This window comes from Vanessa tameamea, chromosome 22 (assembly GCF_037043105.1).
Source record: "Vanessa tameamea isolate UH-Manoa-2023 chromosome 22, ilVanTame1 primary haplotype, whole genome shotgun sequence".
Taxonomy (NCBI): Eukaryota; Metazoa; Arthropoda; class Insecta; order Lepidoptera; family Nymphalidae; genus Vanessa; species Vanessa tameamea.
In genome coordinates, this window is record NC_087330.1 from 8,363,408 (window position 1) to 8,380,470 (window position 17,063).

Genomic DNA, 17,063 nt, shown 5'->3' on the forward strand with positions numbered 1-17,063 from the left:
TATTATTAAATTAAAGTACGATGTTAAATATATAATACATTTAGGGCCGAATCAGATAAATGGTATGTGACATCGCGGCGCACTCATCCCACACTTGATTTTTATTAAAATTCTTAGTCGTTTTTAGTTAGTACGGAACCATTTGCTTGCCTTTTCAGCTAAGGTGTTTATTGTATTTTTTTGTTTCTGTATATACTCGCTTAAATGTTGAGCTGTGGTGAAGTGAGAATTCAGGAAGTGAAATATATGACTTATCCACTTGATTATATTGAAAGCGTAAAGTGCATCAAAATCGTATCACGTAGTAGTCATTGGAGTTCGGATATTATATTACAGATTCTGTATTTTTTACTAGATTTGGGCGCGATCAAGTACTTTATAATTCGTCCGGACAGTAAACTCGTGACCACGACATCTGTAACTCAACTCTGTCGAAAGGTGGGGGCAAAAGAAAACATCGCGGTTTAAACCCTACAACGTTAGATCGAGGAAAGATTTCAGTTCAAATTTTATAAATTTATTATAAAATTCGAGTTTTCGAGATCTGCCCAAACGACACCCAACTAATTATAATGCCATCAATACGGTTAAGCGAGTAGGGTAGAACACAGGAAACATTAGTCGACGCAGGCGACGCAGGGGCCGCGGGCGGCTCACACGAAGTAGGCGGCGAGCTGCGCCATCTTGTCCTTGGGCTGCTTGTTGCGGTGCTTGCCGCGCGCGCGCCCGCCGCGCCCGCGCGCGCCGCCGCCGCGCGACGACACCGCGCGGTGCTTCTCCACCTGCGGGGGCGGAAGTTCGGTACACGTGCTCGTGCATTGGTGTGCGCGTGTGCGCATGACTCACGAGCGCGCTGAAGATGAGCTCGCAGTAGAGGCAGGCGCGTGCTTGTGTGCGTGTGTGTGTGTGTGTGACGCGTGTGCGTGTGTGTGGGAGCGTGTGCGTGTGCGTGCGGGACTCACGAGCGCGCTGAAGCTGGGCTCGCAGTAGAGGCAGGCGCGTGCTTGTGTGCGTGTGTGTGTGTGTGTGACGCGTGTGCGTGTGTGTGGGAGCGTGTGCGTGTGCGTGCGGGACTCACGAGCGCGCTGAAGCTGGGCTCGCAGTAGAGGCAGGCGGTCATGTCGGTGAGCGCGGCGGGCAGGCGCGTGCGCTCGGCGCGGTACTCCACGCTGACGAGCTGCGCGCCGCACGAGCCGCACGCGCTCTCGCACACCGACACGCGGGACGCCTCCTCGAAGATGTTGATGATCACATCGCAGCTGCGGACACCGTGCCTCCCGTTACTTATTATGTACCAATTAAATTTATTAACCAAGTCCCGGAAAGAAATGGAAATCATCACTTTGAACTAGTCGGAGCGAGCCTTGGCTAGTGTGGTGGAAGACGAAGTTTCCAGCCATAACTCTTATAGCTTAAGTAGGCATAGATGATAAGATTCGTTTGCTCGACTGTGTGGTTGTCCGTCATAATTTGCATTTCTTACAGAACACCTCTACAGTAATTGTCTGACTACATTGCTAAATGTAGTTAATAATACAGGCATAAGTCCCTCATTTTATAGCATAAGTTAGTCGAGTGGCTAGATAAAGCCCAGGTCGATAAAAAGTTATGTAATTATTATTATTGTACATATGTATGTATGTTATTAAGTAATCAAAAATTAAGACCCCATTACCTAACCATAAGTATTTATACTTACCGATTACAAGCGAGCTTCCACTTCGGAGCGGAAGGATCGAGGACTAACACTCCATCACATTCGACACAACCGGACACCCCGGTAGAGTTAACGCCGTAAGGGCACGTGGGGTGGGTACAGGAATTACATCCGAATCCCTTCTTCATGTCCCTGCGAACCAGAATATTTATCAACGACAAATACCACTAAGAGTTTCTTGTCTGTACAAGGGAGCAAGGCCGCACCTGAAGGGCGGGTGGTTGTAGCAGTAGGGGCAGAGCGGGAAGCTGCGGCCGCGGCTGCCGGCCGACCAGCTGAGCAGCTCGAAGTCGTCGAGCGGGCACTTGAGCTCGCGGTAGATGCGCACGGAGCCGTGCTGCGGCAGCGCGTACGTGTCGTCGCAGTGCGAGCAGTGCAGGCGCGCCGGCTTGGCCGCCACGTAGCGCATGTAGCGCCGGCACTTGCCGCAGCGCGACAGCGCCTTGCCGCTCGACTTCAGCGACGAGAAGCTGACCTCGAACAGCTGGTCCATGGCCTCGATGGACCGCACGAAGTACTGGAACTTGCGCCGGAATATCTCGGCCGTGTGCGCCAGCACGGCGTGGAAGTCGGCACGGCCCACGGCTATCAGGTTGAGCTGCTCCTCCACGGCCGAGCGCATGGTCGGCAGGACCAGCTCCGGGTCGATCTGTCCGACGTACGTTTCGTTGTTATGACGTGCAGAATTACGCATTATTATGAACATTCATAAAATATAATTGTGTATACTGTTTCCGTGTATACGGTTTTTTTATGTATTTTAGTATGAAGGCGAATATGTCTACTATACTTTTTCTGGCGTTCAGTGTTGTGCTTAAATATTGTATAGTATTTATAATAGAATTATATTTCTATATTACATTGTATCATTATTTATTAGATATCACATGTTGTATGTATGCATACTTAATTGGAATTAGTAATATTACAGAAATCATTAATAATATGTACACAATTTATATTTAACTAATAAATAAAATTGGAAGATATTATAAATGCGTGAGGGCATTGAGTAAAACAGCGTAATATATATCGTTACGTTTTGATTTTGGGTTATTCTTCTAAAGAATAATTTATATTCGTTGACTAAATTCGGATTCCCACCTTCTGGTAACCGTGGACCAGCACCACTCCCAAGCTGGTGGGCACGAGCCTCCTACCGCTGCCGACGTTGACGTAGTTCCGCTGGCAGATGTTGTTGATGTGCACCGGGATAGACGCGTCCGTGCCGATCCCGTGCTTCTCCATCAGAGTGATTACCTGAAACATTAGTATTAAATAGTTTCGATCACGTCATTGCGAACATCCGAACTACTGAGTATTACATATGACTTCGACGGTACCTCCGACTCGGTGAGGTAGTCCGGCGGGGAGGTCTGGCACTCCACGAGGCGGTGGTCGTGTGCGCGGAGGACGTCCTCCACGGCGAGGACGGGCACGAATTCGTCTTTGCCGAAGGCCTGGAAACATTGCATTATTAAAGCCGGTTTTATCTTAGGGTTCAATTTAATTACAAGGTTTATTAGAAAATACAATTATCAGTTAGAAAATGTTTGGAAATTTCTGTCAAGAATTTGCAAGTACGACTTTGAAAGCTCCCACGATCCTGTGAACCCACCTGCCAGTGCATAATCTCCGTGTATCCAGCATCCACGAGCGTATTCCCTGTGTACGTGAATGTTTCAGAGCCCACTTGGAATGTTATTACTGTTGATAAATACTTGCAGTCCCTTGACAGTGTCGCTATGAAGTGACGCGTCACGTAGTCGTAGATACGCCACATATCGCCCTCTAGCTCAGACTCCGCTGGAAAGAAAAAGAAAGAAACATTGTCAAAATACCTGACCGAAAAAGGTTCAAATGTCATTTCTTAAAATTACCCCTTATACAGGCTCTCATTTAAAAATAAATATATATTTGCGCAACTCTCCTTCCGACTTGATTATAAAAAAAAATAACGAAAGGTAGGATTTTGTGACAACCCTGTGCTAGTCTGGGTGAGTGTCCCAACAATAGAAATCGGGTAAGTAAAGGTCTATCATTTATCGCATTATTACGGTTTAATTTGATGACGGTGCTTCGAATGAGTTGTTAAAGAATTTAATCCGACCACTTAACATTAAGGGGGGGAGGGGGGATCGTTATCATTTTCTCATCTGCCTTCCTAAACTAAACAATAATAAAAGCTTACTAGCCGGTTTCATGGGTGTGATGGGAGGATGGTCGCCAGCGTCGTGGCCTTTCTTGGGTTTGCTAATACCGTTTGCGATAATGGCGCGAACTTCTGTACCCCATTTAGACGAGTTCTGTTGCTGACGAAGCGTACCCCTGTAATCGCCAAATATATATATATTTTTATAGAGAATATAACGGGTCAGGTCCTCCAATTTTACAGGTAGTGAAGCCTCGGCTACCCGTAAAATTGATATTCTCTTGATAAACTTACATTAGGTCGTAGTTTTCTGGATAGCTCGTCGTTTCAGTTCTGGGATATGAAATATACCCTTGAGTATAGAGACGTTCTGCAATCTGAAAAAAAAAGCGTAAAAATATATATATTCACTATGAAAATATACTGTTTCTTATGTGATTTACAAACTGTTTCACAAAACAATTTGTATTTGCTTACTGATAGTAGATTTATTTGATTACCATTTACAACATTTCTTTTAATGGCTTGTTCATTCATTACCGTCCTACCATTTTTATTAGTTTTCAAATTTATAAGAAGAAATCCAATGGTTGTGCTGACTTATGCCTCGTAAGCATTAGTAGTTTCTTGAAGTTGACAGGGATCATTGCTGTTCCCAGTGTTATCCCAATTAGAATGGAGTCAATCCGACTCAAGCCGCATGTTGCGAGAGTTAAGTTAAAAGATATTTTAAGTTTAGATTTTTATCAATATCATCCCCACAGCAAAATCCGTGGAAACACGGCGTCAGACACGCGCACTACCACAAAAATCTGGATAATCTTTCATAAAATGTGCAAGACATTGTGCAGACAGGCTGTATTCTAATAAATACCTGCATAGCATGGTGTGGCCCCATGCCCAGTCCAGCACTGGCCACTCTCATTAACTCCACGGTGTTGAGGGCTGTAGGCCGAGGCTTCACCTTCTCTTTGGCTTGGACGTTTATGACGCTATTGTATAAAAAATATTGACCAGTAATAAGTAAATTAAAAATAACTTCAAATCTTTACTAATATATAAAACTTAAGAACACAAAACAAGAAGATATATAAAGACACTAACTTTATCTGTAATAATTAAAATAAAAATTATTATCACACTTACGTAGCCTCTTTTATTTCCTTAATACCAGCGAGGAACATATTGGCAATATCTTTCTCAAAACTCCTAACTCTTTTCCATTCCAATGGTAGTTCACGACCCTCACTCGTCGAAGCTGTCACTCTTAAAACCCAATAGGTTTCTGGTTTGAAAGTCTGAATTTCGTCATGACGTTGGACACAGAAACCAAGAGTGGGTGTTTGGCATGGACCATAAGATATAAGAGATGCATCGAGATCACCATATCTGCCTGCAAGTAAACAATAAAATTTATATAATAATATACTTATATAAAATATATATCTATACTAGTAAATAAACCAGATATTTGTTTGTTTGGATGCGATAGTCAAAATATCTAGTGGTTTCATTTAGGGTAATCTTTGATTTTAAAAAATATCAAGCTAAGATCCACCGGGGCGTAGTAGTCACAATGAAGCTTAAATCACATTTAGTAGAATTTCACACACTAAGGAATAAAAAAAAGTATCAGCATGTGACTTCAAAATAAATATCTCTTTTAAGAGTATTTAAGTGATAATGTACACACTTTGTCCGAGAGTCCCAATGTTTAGCACAACTACAGTGCTTACCTTGAAAGTACTTTGTCTGAAATCGTGTAAATGCACAGCCAATACGTAAATCAAGTTCTTGCCGTGCATCCACGCTGCGAGACTCATTTTCATTAGGCCTAACGAGATTCAACATGGCTGCCTTTATATCTTTATCTGTAATAGCAGAGAAACGTGCTCGATATGTCACTTGAGGAGATAAAACATCACCCTTCATATATGGCTGGACACAGGACATGACCTAAAAACAAAAGATAAGGGTTTTCTAAGCATTAGGTATCACAGCAATACTTAGTGTTATTATGTTTAGGTATGAAGGTGGAGGTAACCAGTATAAATATATACCAGGCACAAGGGACATAACAACTTTGTTACCAAAGTTAGTCTCGCATTGGTGATGTAAGAAATGGTTAAAACTTCTAACAGCAATAATATCTATAGGCCGTGGTGACTATTTACCATCACATAGCCCATTTGCTCATCTGCCTATCTTTTTTATAAAAAATATATTTAACAAATATTCTGCTTTCAATGTCATATACTTACTTCGAAACAGATATTTTCACCCTCTTTATCACAATCTAACCACAAAATAAGAAAGTCACAACCTCTTGCTTCCTGGGCTAAAAACGCTGGTATCCTAAGACGGGGCATTGCTTCCTTCTTTTCTGTTGGACAGCTGAACAGTTCAATGGGATCAACTTTGTCCCAGTTGTTATATTTACCGGTGAAATCTAAAGTCATTACATGTCCACAAACAGACGTCATTTTAAATCGGACCGGTTCATTCTTAAATGTGCCATTCCATTCGTGTATCGCACAGGCTGAATTTGAACCTAAAAATTATTGAAAATTATAAATATATAATAAAAACAAGCAGAACTCTTTTATGAAAACAAACCTTTATTGGTGTTGCATTTGCCATTACTAAGTATATTGGCAAGATTTTGGGCTAACGATGGCTTTTCAGCCACCATTAATGCACTTTTCATGTTGGATAGAAAAGGCCGGGTATTAAATAAATATAAATATTTTAATTTTATTTAAAAATCAACTCGGTACACGACTAAAATAAATTGAACGATTTCATTTTTGATCTACAGAGTTCTGTCTGAACCTGAAGTGTCTGACCAGTGGCATGCAACTCTAGTACATTAATTATAAAAAAAGAAATGTATAGAAACTAGCGCCATCTTTTAGTCAATGCCCTTAAACTTTAAAACTGTTGTTGTTTATGCGCTCGCTAGATGACATTAGCATAGTAGTAAACATTAAGATCTAAAAATATTTTAATTATTTTTTTAATAGGGTTTATTATTTAATAGATGTTTCAGATGACGAAATTATTTTATTTCGAAAATGCTTCTGTTTGTTGTCATATAAAAAATCTAATAATTTCATGGTGCTGACAGCATTTTAAATTATAAAAATTTGTAACGAATTTAACCAAACGGCAAACGCCAAAAGTTTAAAATTGTCTGAATCGTTCGCTGTGCATCGCGCTAAATTTTATTTGACTTGTGAAAATGCCATCAAACTCCCGATTCAAGTGTCATTTTGGTTGTAAAAACGATGGTGAGTAATTTAAAACTACATTGGTTTATGTTTGGGTAAAATACTGGCCCAGTGCCTACCACTGTTTTCATTTGATGAACTTTTTGATGAACATTTGAGGATACGTAAACCTTCGGACAAAATCAAATATCTTTTATCTATATATATCTTTCGCAGGTCCATTGCATCGATTTCCTAAACCACAATACCCACATCTAGAAAAATTTAATGTATGGAAATCGCTCGCTGAAGATATTCAAGACAAAGGAGACATTTACATTTATAACCAAATTCGAATATGATATCGCCACTTTGAGGAATGTTATTGTTCACAAAGCCACAGACTCACAGCTAATGCAGTTCCAACGCTAAATATTGGTAAGTTTTTATGTTGTATTTTTTGTATAAGATAATATTATTATTTGGCCTACTTATTAATAAACTTGGACTAAAGTATTATTAAGTTTACCTTTAGTATTTTAAATGTATTAACCAATTTAGTATTACTAATACAGTATACCATGATGGTGTCTCACTTGATTAGTCTTGCAAGCTAATTTTACATTCCACTATTTATACTTTCAGGTTCATCTCAGCTGCAACCCATGGAAACTGATGCTATTGAACATGTGCTTAATGTAATGCAGCCATCAACTGCCCTAACAACAAAGGATGATCAGGGTGAAGGTACTTGCAAACAACAGTAAATTGGTTTTTCAGAATTATTCTTAGATTTTTATTTAATATTCCAACATTAAGTACATCATCTCTGAACCAAATTACAACCTGATCCTTAAATGATCCTCACAATTAGGCTTTTTTATTAATATTATAGTTAATGATTTACATACTTATAGATAGAATTATAAGCAAGAAGTTATAATGAAGAATAGTTCTTACTCATAATTAGAATTATGTATATTTTTAGGTTCTTCTTTTAGGCTGCATTGTATGGAAAGTGATGTTTGTGAAAAAAAATTGTAAAGTTATTAGACAAAATGTATTATATGATTGTGGCTTGTTTAATATAATGGCAAAATTATAATATATCTTTAAACGGTGGCCGTCTTGATGTAGCCGACACTATGGTGTTTTTGGGAATAGAATTGGATTCCGGACTTCAGTGGAGTCCTCATTTATCATCCCTGATAGGAAGACTCAGCTCTGCAGCATAGGCGGTCAGAAAAGTTAAACAACTACTGATATTGACACCACTCGTTATATTTTGGTTATTTCCACAGTGTTATTTCAAAAGTGCTTGTTAAAGACTACTTAAATAAAGTATATTTTGATTTTGGAATAAAAATTTAAAGGTCAATCATGCAAGTCTTTCATTGTAAAAATATGTCAAATAATTGTTAAACGACAAATTTACTAAATATGATGAATTTGTGGATTTTCAATATTCACAAAATCCTTAAATAAAAAATAATATATATTATAAATTTAGGTTAATGCCATCTATGGGGCCAATGAGAAACTAACAACCGCCATCTAGTGACCGAGGCCGCAAACTTTTCTTTTAAATCTTGAGTTGCTATCTATAGCTAGTATAAATGTATTATCTATGTCTGACTTCTGAAATTCTGACATTACATATAATGCCAATGATATAAATAGATGGGTTGCTACTCATCAAATATAAACCATGCTTGCTTTTTGTAATTATGTGAAATATTATAAATAAACTACAAAACAAAAAATATGTTGTGCTTAATAATAAAAAATACGAATTCCTTAAATTATTTAATGTTAATCTTCAGTAGAGATCGGATATTTAAATGGCAATACTTTTACAAAGTATATAGTTTTGATGATATCAAATATATATTAATTACTTGCATGTATTTAATTAAATAATTACAAATATATAGAAATGATACAAGCATGCCAAAAAAGTAAAAAAATATATAAAAGAAATGCATAATTATTATCTGTGAATGTAATTTATCGTCTGACGTTCACGGTCTGTCGTCTATTGACTATTCTAATTTCTATGATTTATTTGTTGGTCGAAGTTAGAGGTGGGATTGTACGTTGCAATTTCTAGTGTGATTGCTCTGATAACATATTAGAAAGACCTTGAATAATGTGCGTTAACCTAATGTACAGTGACTAGTATCCAAGATATCGTTCAAAGCCTTAAAAATATTTTTGAGACACAATTGAGAAAATATTTGTGTACAATAAAAAAATGGTATGTGACAGAATTTAATTGTTTATTTATATAATTACTTTCGTATATCTTGATGTGTGACAGTTGTATTTTCATTGCAGAGCCAGGCTCGAGTTGATAATTTATGTCCTACGGCGCACCTTCGGGTCATATTGCCTTCATCAATGGACAATAACATGCCTCCACCGTTTATTGATATCAGTAAGTCACAATGCAATTAAAAAAAGTTGTTTGTAATACGCTCAATATAGTACTAACATACGTAATTTATTGACAAGTATATATAATAACTTGATTCTACATTTTCCCTATTAATATTACTTAAAAAGGTATTAAAAGCCTTGGATAAATCCATAAACAGCAAAAGTGATTCCAATAGGAGAAATACACATTATTTCCAATACAGAATATATGTTCATAATAAAAAAAAAATTACAATAAAATAAAAGAGAAAATTATGATTCATATATATTTTTTTTAATTTTATTATCCTCAAATCATTGATAAGCCGTTTATTTTGCAAGACTAGTCATAGTGTATACAGCTATTGTTCTAGCGCTTGATTGGGTGTTAACTAAAATAATTTAATTGAAAATAAATTCAGCTGTATTGTCTCTCGTAACAATGACAATGTTATTAATGTTAAGAAACCATTGACGTCAACATGTTTTATTATCTGTGATGGCTAAGTGGTGATATATCACTTTAGCTTTTAATAAGTATTTTTTTTTAATTACTAATTGTTTCGGGAATACCAATGATTGTTTCAATGGTAGTGCTATTATTTTTTAACATATACTTATAACATATAATTATATAAGAGATAAGTTAGATAGTTTACTTAAGTTTATGGTACTCACTAAGATTTGTTAGTTTAATGATTCAATAAAATTACTATGTAACTCCATAGAATAATCATTGCTAGTGTTTGTACTTACCAACTTGGAGTTCTCGCTTATCTAGTGTCTAGTCTCAAGAATCTTGGCGGCAACCTTTGGTCAATAAAAAGTTATTGGGTATTTATGTTGCAAAATTCACAGTCAGTTGGGAAGAACATAAAGCTGTTGGTTCTGTCTTAGTACCCTCGGATTGTAAAGGATCGGCTTTGTAAGGAATTTTTAATACTTACTGCGTCAATGTCTATACGCAGTGGTGACCAACTGCATATGCATATAGTAAAAAATAAGTCTTTGTGAACTAAATTAAATTTATTAAAATTAATATGATTAAGAAAATCCATGGGTAATTGTAGTCACTAGCAGAACTATAACATCACAGATTTGACCATTTCATAGTAACATTCTAAACTGTGTTGTTTATATTAAATATGCATACAGGTGTACACAATTAATTTTATATAGTTGACTATGTATTTAGTTATGAGGAAAAGAGTAAATATTAAGTTTCTCACCGGTTATGCTTGGATTAATCTAAATTTATTGAATATCGTAAATTTTGTGTATAAGAGGAGGCTCTGCGAAAAATTATCATTTACATATATATATTGTTGTATAATGGTCGCCCATTGGTCGGAATTCGACCATAATTCTAAGCAAATAAAATATAAGATACGTTGATTTGAAAGATACATGAGTAAAATGAGGCTCAATAGGATGATACTTTGTCATTACAATAAAACAATTAAAATGTAAAAAAAAAAAAGATCATTGATTTTCATTTTTGACATGACTTGTATTATCATTTGCAGTATATATGTATACAATGAATGTTTCATATTAAATATTATGTAGATAAACATGTATATGTTAAACGTATCGTAGTGTGTGTAATGTATCTTTTTATTATTATAATGTATTTCTAATACATATTTTATAAAAAAATATTAGCTTTCTGCACTCCTCCGCATAAACTTTAATCGTGCCGAATTTCATACACCTCCGTCCGCGTCTTATTGGTAAAAAGGAGAAAAAGTTTTTGCTTCACGTATTAATATACAGATAATTAATGTAATATTAATATTGTTGCAGATAATTTCCATGATATACCACCACCGCAGGCGGACTTCTCTGCTCCCCCACCATATGATGTGGCGGCTAACTCCAAGCTGCCTACATATGAAGAGGTGCAGCGTGAGAAGCAAATGGAAGGAGAGGGACTTCATCAGGTTTATACATTTTTTATTTCTTTATACCATTGGACCGGGCTGTAATTAGTTAATATATTATATTATTATCGGATGATTGTTATTAATATATATCTGCATATATAATGTATCACTACTGCTAGCCTACTCAGTGAGAGGTGAGATAGGTCAGTGCTTAGAACTCGTGAATCTTAACTGATGATTTCAATCCGCAAATCACTAAATTTTCATTAGCTTGATTTGAGTATGATTCATTAAGTTTCGGTGGTGTACGAAATCGTCGTGAGGAACCAAATATGAAAAACATATCAATCTACCCCCATCGAAGCTTGTGCCACATACGAGATGATTCTTTACTTTAACACCCAATGGCACATCGCTAAAACTGGCAAATGACTCGGCTTGACGTAACTAGACCGTACCTGAAGGGTGATTCTACAACAGCAATCACTCGATACCAGTTTGTTGTCGTGGAATCGACCCACACGCAGAGCCACTCGCACTCCTGGCTAAGGACCCCTCGCGGGTTCGGTCACGTGCTCGTCACGGCGACGATCCCGCCACGCAAAAGTTAACGCAAAGGGCGTGTCCGCGGCAGATCCCGCCGGCGAGCCACCCGACCATCGCGGCGTTCGTGACGGTGGAGCCGCCCGAGGGCGCGGCCGACGCGCTGGACCCCGAGAACAGCCTGCTCGGCACCGACATCATGTTCCTCACGTCGTTCTTCGGTACGTACCTCGTGCGCATCACCACATGGTATAAAACGAAGTCGCTTCCCGCTGTCTGTCCGTATGTATGCTTAGATCTTAAAAATTACGCAACGGATTTTGATGCGGTTTATTTTTATTAGTAGAGTGATTCGAGAGGAAGGTTATACATATGTATGATACTTGCACTATATCGTTGAAAAATACTGACAATTTTAGAGGTTTCTAATGTGATGTCGTAAATAAACATATATTTTGCGATTAAATTGCAAACGTGGGCAGTATATCAAAAAAATGTACTACAGTATTGTACACCTTCAAACGGTCTTCAGAGAAGTCCGCGATGGTATATGTCTCAGGGATAACCCGCATTGCTACCCTGCGAAGCCGGGCGGGTCGCTAGTCATTAATATAACAATACATGATTTATATCTCACGCTATATTTTGAAAAGTTAGTTAATTATATTCTATAGTTAACTATATATTTATATGACGGCGCTGTGGTAGATCAGCGGCACGTCTGGCATCGCTATGAGCTTACGGTACAGGGTTCATGGCGTAGGTCTCAGGCAAATAACCACGACGATACAATATGACAGTTCTGTACTTTATGTAGGTAATCAGCAAGCACAAATTATAAAGTAGGTATATTGTAACTGTCCGAGTTGCGTGAACCGACGGTCCCGTATGGAAGGCCCGAACTGAATCTCTCTCTATAATAACATTTAGCTTCCGACTCATCGCTCTCCAAAGTTGTCCCTTCAAACGATTCCGATCACGTGTTCACGTGACGGCGTTCACACCCCACAGATACAACAAAATCATCAAGTTAATAATTATTCATAATCGACGACATATATATATTAACCGTATTATATACATTATATATATTTCCCATGCTACTCTTTGGCTAAGCCAGTAGTGGGACTCGACTGGGGGGCAGTTTTACCGTCAAACAGCAATTCTATGTGTGATTTTCTAGTTGTTAAATGTTGTGTAATGGACATAGAAACATCGAAGTCAAAATTCGAGTGCTCAATTGCTTTAATTTAGTATAATTTAACGTGATTTGCAGTCTGATTTTTATTGATGTCAGTGTTACATTAGCCTCTGTTATAACTGAACTCTTTCAAATTTGCTTCCCGATTTGAATCTTATTTAGGCCGTACATCTACGGTTGAAATTTTTTTTTTTTATTCTTGAGATTTTAAACGAAAATTCAGCTGTGAAAACAAACTGAAAGAAATTATTTAACAAAAAAATGTATACTATACATTGCTTAATTTTATTTCTGTACGAAACCAATAAAAATGTCATCATAATATTTAATATATTAGATTGTTATATGGCATCGCGCCAAAAAGTTCTGAAGATACATCGATACACTCAGACATGACGGATATATTAACATTATATATTATGAATAATAGTTTAAACTTTCTAGACATTCTAGTCCTTGGAAGAACTAATATTAGTTTTATATATTAATAAATATATAAAATATATATATATATATTAATATATATATATTTATAGATGTATATATTAATCGTACATGTCGTGTTTGCTTTAATATAGTTGTACATTTAGAAAGTAATTAGTATGTAAATTAATAAATTGTATCATCAAAATGTAACAACTGCTAGCAAACCTAATTAAATAAATAAATATATTATTAAATAGTTACTGTTCCTCGTACCGTGATATATGATATAGTCTATACTCTATAATTTATGTACAAGGGTTACCTGACAAAAACATATGTTTTATGAAACTATCTTAGATTTGAGGTATATAGGGCAATAAATAAAAAATGGCTATCCGTAATAGAAATTTTGATTTTTGGCTAACTGGAATACCATCCAGAACAGCTGAGAAAAAAGAACTCGAAAAAACATTCCGAGTCCATGAAAAGTATTATGAGATTGAAATATAGTATTTTTAGATTATATGAGTCTAAAAGTACTATATTTTCATCAACTGCATTCTCAAAATTAAAACTGTAATGTTGTACATCAATAAAAATATGCAACACATTTAAAATAATTTAAATCAAGTTATAACAAAGTAACTCAACAAAAGTCGGACAACACATCTGTGGAGATACAATGAGAAATTAAAATATAACCGTAGATTTACTTATTCCATGCGATTTGCTAATAGCTCAGCTATGTGTCAGTCAGTAGTGGATGGTCCACTACAAACGGTTCTCGACTCACTTAACTACAGATAACTTTAATTTGACTTCCAAAGTTGCGATAACAGCTCCGTCGACATTCAAAACGATTTATTCAAGATTTTGCGTCAATTCAATATCGAAGATTTTTTTTTATTCGTCTTATCTCTTCTAATTGCTTTAGGTGACCACTTACCGTCAGATGGTCAGTCTGCACGTCTGAATATTTTCTAAACTAAAATATTATATATAGATGACATTTGGAACGTGCTCACACGTCTCACCTCGACCCTCATTACGATTCGCCCATTAATAATTAGAGATCGAAAGTTCCACTAGTTGATTTATAATGACAGGCTTAATGTGCAATTTAAATCTTGGGACCCAATGTGGGCCATTGGTTAGAATACGTCATTCTTAAACTATGACTTGCGGGTTCAAACCTAGGCAAGCAGAATTGAATTCATTTCATGTGCTTAATTTGTGTTGACCGTTTGTCCCGTGCTCGACGGAAAATGTTTTGAGGAAACCAACATGGATTGGGTGAAAATGCTGGAATAAACTCTAAAATATTCTTCTCAAAAAGACAGGGGGGTCCTTGACCTTAAAAATGGACTGTTTATGTAAAAAGTGGGCAGACAGATAGATAGGCCACCTAATGGTAAATGGTCACCACCGCTTATAGACATTGCCGCTTTAAGAAATTGTGACCATTCCTCTCCAAGGTTCTTGGGAATTAAAGTTATTACTACTTGTATGTCCCTTGTGCCTGTATTTACTTGCTCACTCACAACAACAATACAAAGTATTACTGCGTAGCGGTAGTATATCTGATGAGTGGTTGGCTCCTACCCAGACGGGTTTCCACAAAGCTCTACTCTACGTAATTTTTCCATATTTCAGCTCTCTAGAGTCAATAGTTTTGACTTTACGTCGGTAATCAGACAAGGCAATAATTATGATTTGACATAATGGAGCCCCACCGCTTCGCGTTCGTGGTGTGCATTAAACTTTGTGGTCACCAGTCGCGTTCCTGTTCAACTGGATCGGCTTCCTGCTGCTGATGTGTTTCTGCCACACCGTGGCGAGTCGCTACGGCGCGCTGGCCGGCTTCGGCCTGTCGCTCGCCAAGTGGACGCTCATCGTCAAGCACTCCACCGAGCTCGCCTCGCACGAGAACTCCTGGCTCTGGTGGCTCATTATGGCTTTCGGTGAGATCCCATAATTATGTACTTGTCTATTTCCGTTTCTAAAATAGGAAATTCAGATAAATTTAATTTGTACATTTTAGTAAAGTTTCAAAATCAAAATTATCTAAGTCTTTAGAAGCACTTTTGTGTCGTCAGTTTACAACATTAAATGAAATATAAAAAAAATCTCAGTCAATGCTTTAGTGTCAGTTTTTTTTTTATTTTAAAGGCCGGTAACCCTGTTCTAAAAATGCAATAAACCTTGCAGGCATCCTGATCTGCGTGCGCGCCGTCATCCAGTACCTGAACATCAAGCGCGGCTGGCGGCTGCTGTCCGGAACCGCTCAGGAGCGGCTCCTGTTCTTCTATTGAAACATGTTTGTGATCTTTTCGATTGGCACGCACGACCGATACGCTATGTAAGTAGCTAGAGGTGATTTCTGTTAACGATTAAGTTATTATTATTTGCCAAAAAATTGCACCCTAAGGAAGATCCTAGACGCGTTATCGCAAAAGTGAAACAAAATTTAGCACAAACGCTTTTACATTTGGATATGAATTGATTTTGATTCTGATGTACTCGATCGTTAGGCTTATTTGATAGGAATGAATAGATACATATTATATATTTCTAACTATCTTTTTTTTTATAATATAGATAGGCGAACTGGCAAATGGGCCACCTAATGGTAAGTGGTCATCACCGCCCATAGACATGAGTGCTGTAGGAAATATTCCTTACGTCGCCAATGCGCCACTAACCCGAGGAGCTGAGAGGTTATGTCCCTTGTGCCTGTAGTTACACCGGCTCACTCGCCCTTTAAACCGGAACACATTTATGCCAGGTATTGCTACTTGGCGTTACCAGTTACCAGATAGCAACCATAGACACTAAGGACATTTTAGTTTCCAAGTTTAGTTGCGTACTGGCAAGTAAGGAATGATTAATGTTTTTTACAGATTTGTTTCTATGGGCGGTGACCACTTACCATAAAGTGATCGAATTGTAAGTTCTCGTACCTATTTTATTAAACAAAATTATCATTGTATGTAGGACGCCCTACGCCCTGCGACTATTGTCTATTGTCTTAAACTAATAGACGAACCAAAGACAATATACCTATTCCTGTCAAACGAGTCTAGCTCAAAGATTGCGTACAACATAATATTATCCTTGTTTTAATTATAATTGCTCATTAAAAGTATGATTCGATTAAAACAAATAAAGACATGAATTATTATTATAATACGTTGTTACTTAGTGTATGTGATTGGATATTATTGTGGAAAATTAATGTATGAAAAATGTTGAAATAAAAACACAAAGATGGAGCGCTCGTAACGTCACGGTGGAGTAATAAAAGCAAATACGATATCAAAAGCGAATTCAAATTCCTGATCGTGCTAAACGACGTATCTTATTGTTGATGCGTACAAAGTTATGTCACTTTGATTAGTATGAATTAAGGACGTATTAATAAATTGTTAATTACTACGCACTACTGGCTATTTGTGTTCACTTTGAATGTTGTATTCGCTTTTTTTTATTTACTGTAATGTTCTGAGCTCTC

At 37.2% G+C, this 17,063-nt stretch overlaps 2 protein-coding genes and 1 long non-coding RNA gene across 4 annotated transcripts; 2 read left to right on the plus strand and 1 right to left on the minus strand.

Annotated features, from left to right (window-relative positions):
• LOC113400716 (DNA topoisomerase 3-beta-1) lies at nt 1-6,694 on the minus strand. 2 transcript variants are annotated; one of them, XM_064218456.1, is made up of 14 exons: nt 6,486-6,694; nt 6,131-6,420; nt 5,606-5,825; nt 5,016-5,262; nt 4,744-4,861; nt 4,164-4,246; nt 3,909-4,045; nt 3,336-3,523; nt 3,061-3,177; nt 2,822-2,977; nt 1,924-2,366; nt 1,700-1,849; nt 963-1,259; nt 1-782 (listed from the first exon to the last, which is right to left on the minus strand). In XM_064218456.1, the coding sequence occupies exons 1-14, from the start codon at nt 6,574-6,576 to the stop codon at nt 521-523; spliced, it is 2,799 nt and encodes a 932-aa protein (XP_064074526.1). In that variant the 5' UTR covers nt 6,577-6,694; the 3' UTR covers nt 1-520. The 2 variants fall into 2 exon arrangements, with proteins under 2 accessions (XP_064074526.1, XP_026496151.2); XM_026640366.2 differs by having other exon boundaries at nt 525-782; nt 1,079-1,259.
• Nucleotides 6,695-7,105: 411 nt separating this feature from the next.
• On the plus strand, nt 7,106-7,939 carry LOC113400711 (uncharacterized). The gene is made up of 3 exons (XR_010309522.1): nt 7,106-7,159; nt 7,391-7,516; nt 7,724-7,939. It is a non-coding gene; the product is annotated as an uncharacterized LOC113400711 (long non-coding RNA).
• Nucleotides 7,940-9,094: 1,155 nt separating this feature from the next.
• On the plus strand, nt 9,095-17,035 carry LOC113400719 (NEDD4 family-interacting protein 1-like). Its single transcript, XM_026640370.2, has 6 exons — nt 9,095-9,335; nt 9,416-9,515; nt 11,303-11,439; nt 12,017-12,146; nt 15,328-15,513; nt 15,761-17,035. The coding sequence occupies exons 1-6, from the start codon at nt 9,333-9,335 to the stop codon at nt 15,862-15,864; spliced, it is 660 nt and encodes a 219-aa protein (XP_026496155.1). The 5' UTR covers nt 9,095-9,332; the 3' UTR covers nt 15,865-17,035.
• The last annotated feature ends 28 nt before the right edge of the window (nt 17,036-17,063 follow it).

Bases quoted from the DNA above. Each gene is read 5' to 3' on its own strand.
- LOC113400716 (XM_064218456.1), bottom strand. From the start codon at position 6,576: ATGAAAAGTGCATTAATGGTGGCTGAAAAGCCATCGTTAGCCCAAAAT. The intron at 3,524-3,908 runs GTAAGCTTTTAT...TTTTCTTTCCAG, and splicing joins CACACCCATGAAACCGGCTA to CGGAGTCTGAGCTAGAGGGC. The intron at 3,178-3,335 runs GTGGGTTCACAG...CAATGTTTCCAG, and splicing joins CGGAGATTATGCACTGGCAG to GCCTTCGGCAAAGACGAATT.
- LOC113400719 (XM_026640370.2), top strand. The intron at 11,440-12,016 runs GTTTATACATTT...TGTCCGCGGCAG, and splicing joins AAGGAGAGGGACTTCATCAG to ATCCCGCCGGCGAGCCACCC. The intron at 15,514-15,760 runs GTGAGATCCCAT...TAAACCTTGCAG, and splicing joins GTGGCTCATTATGGCTTTCG to GCATCCTGATCTGCGTGCGC.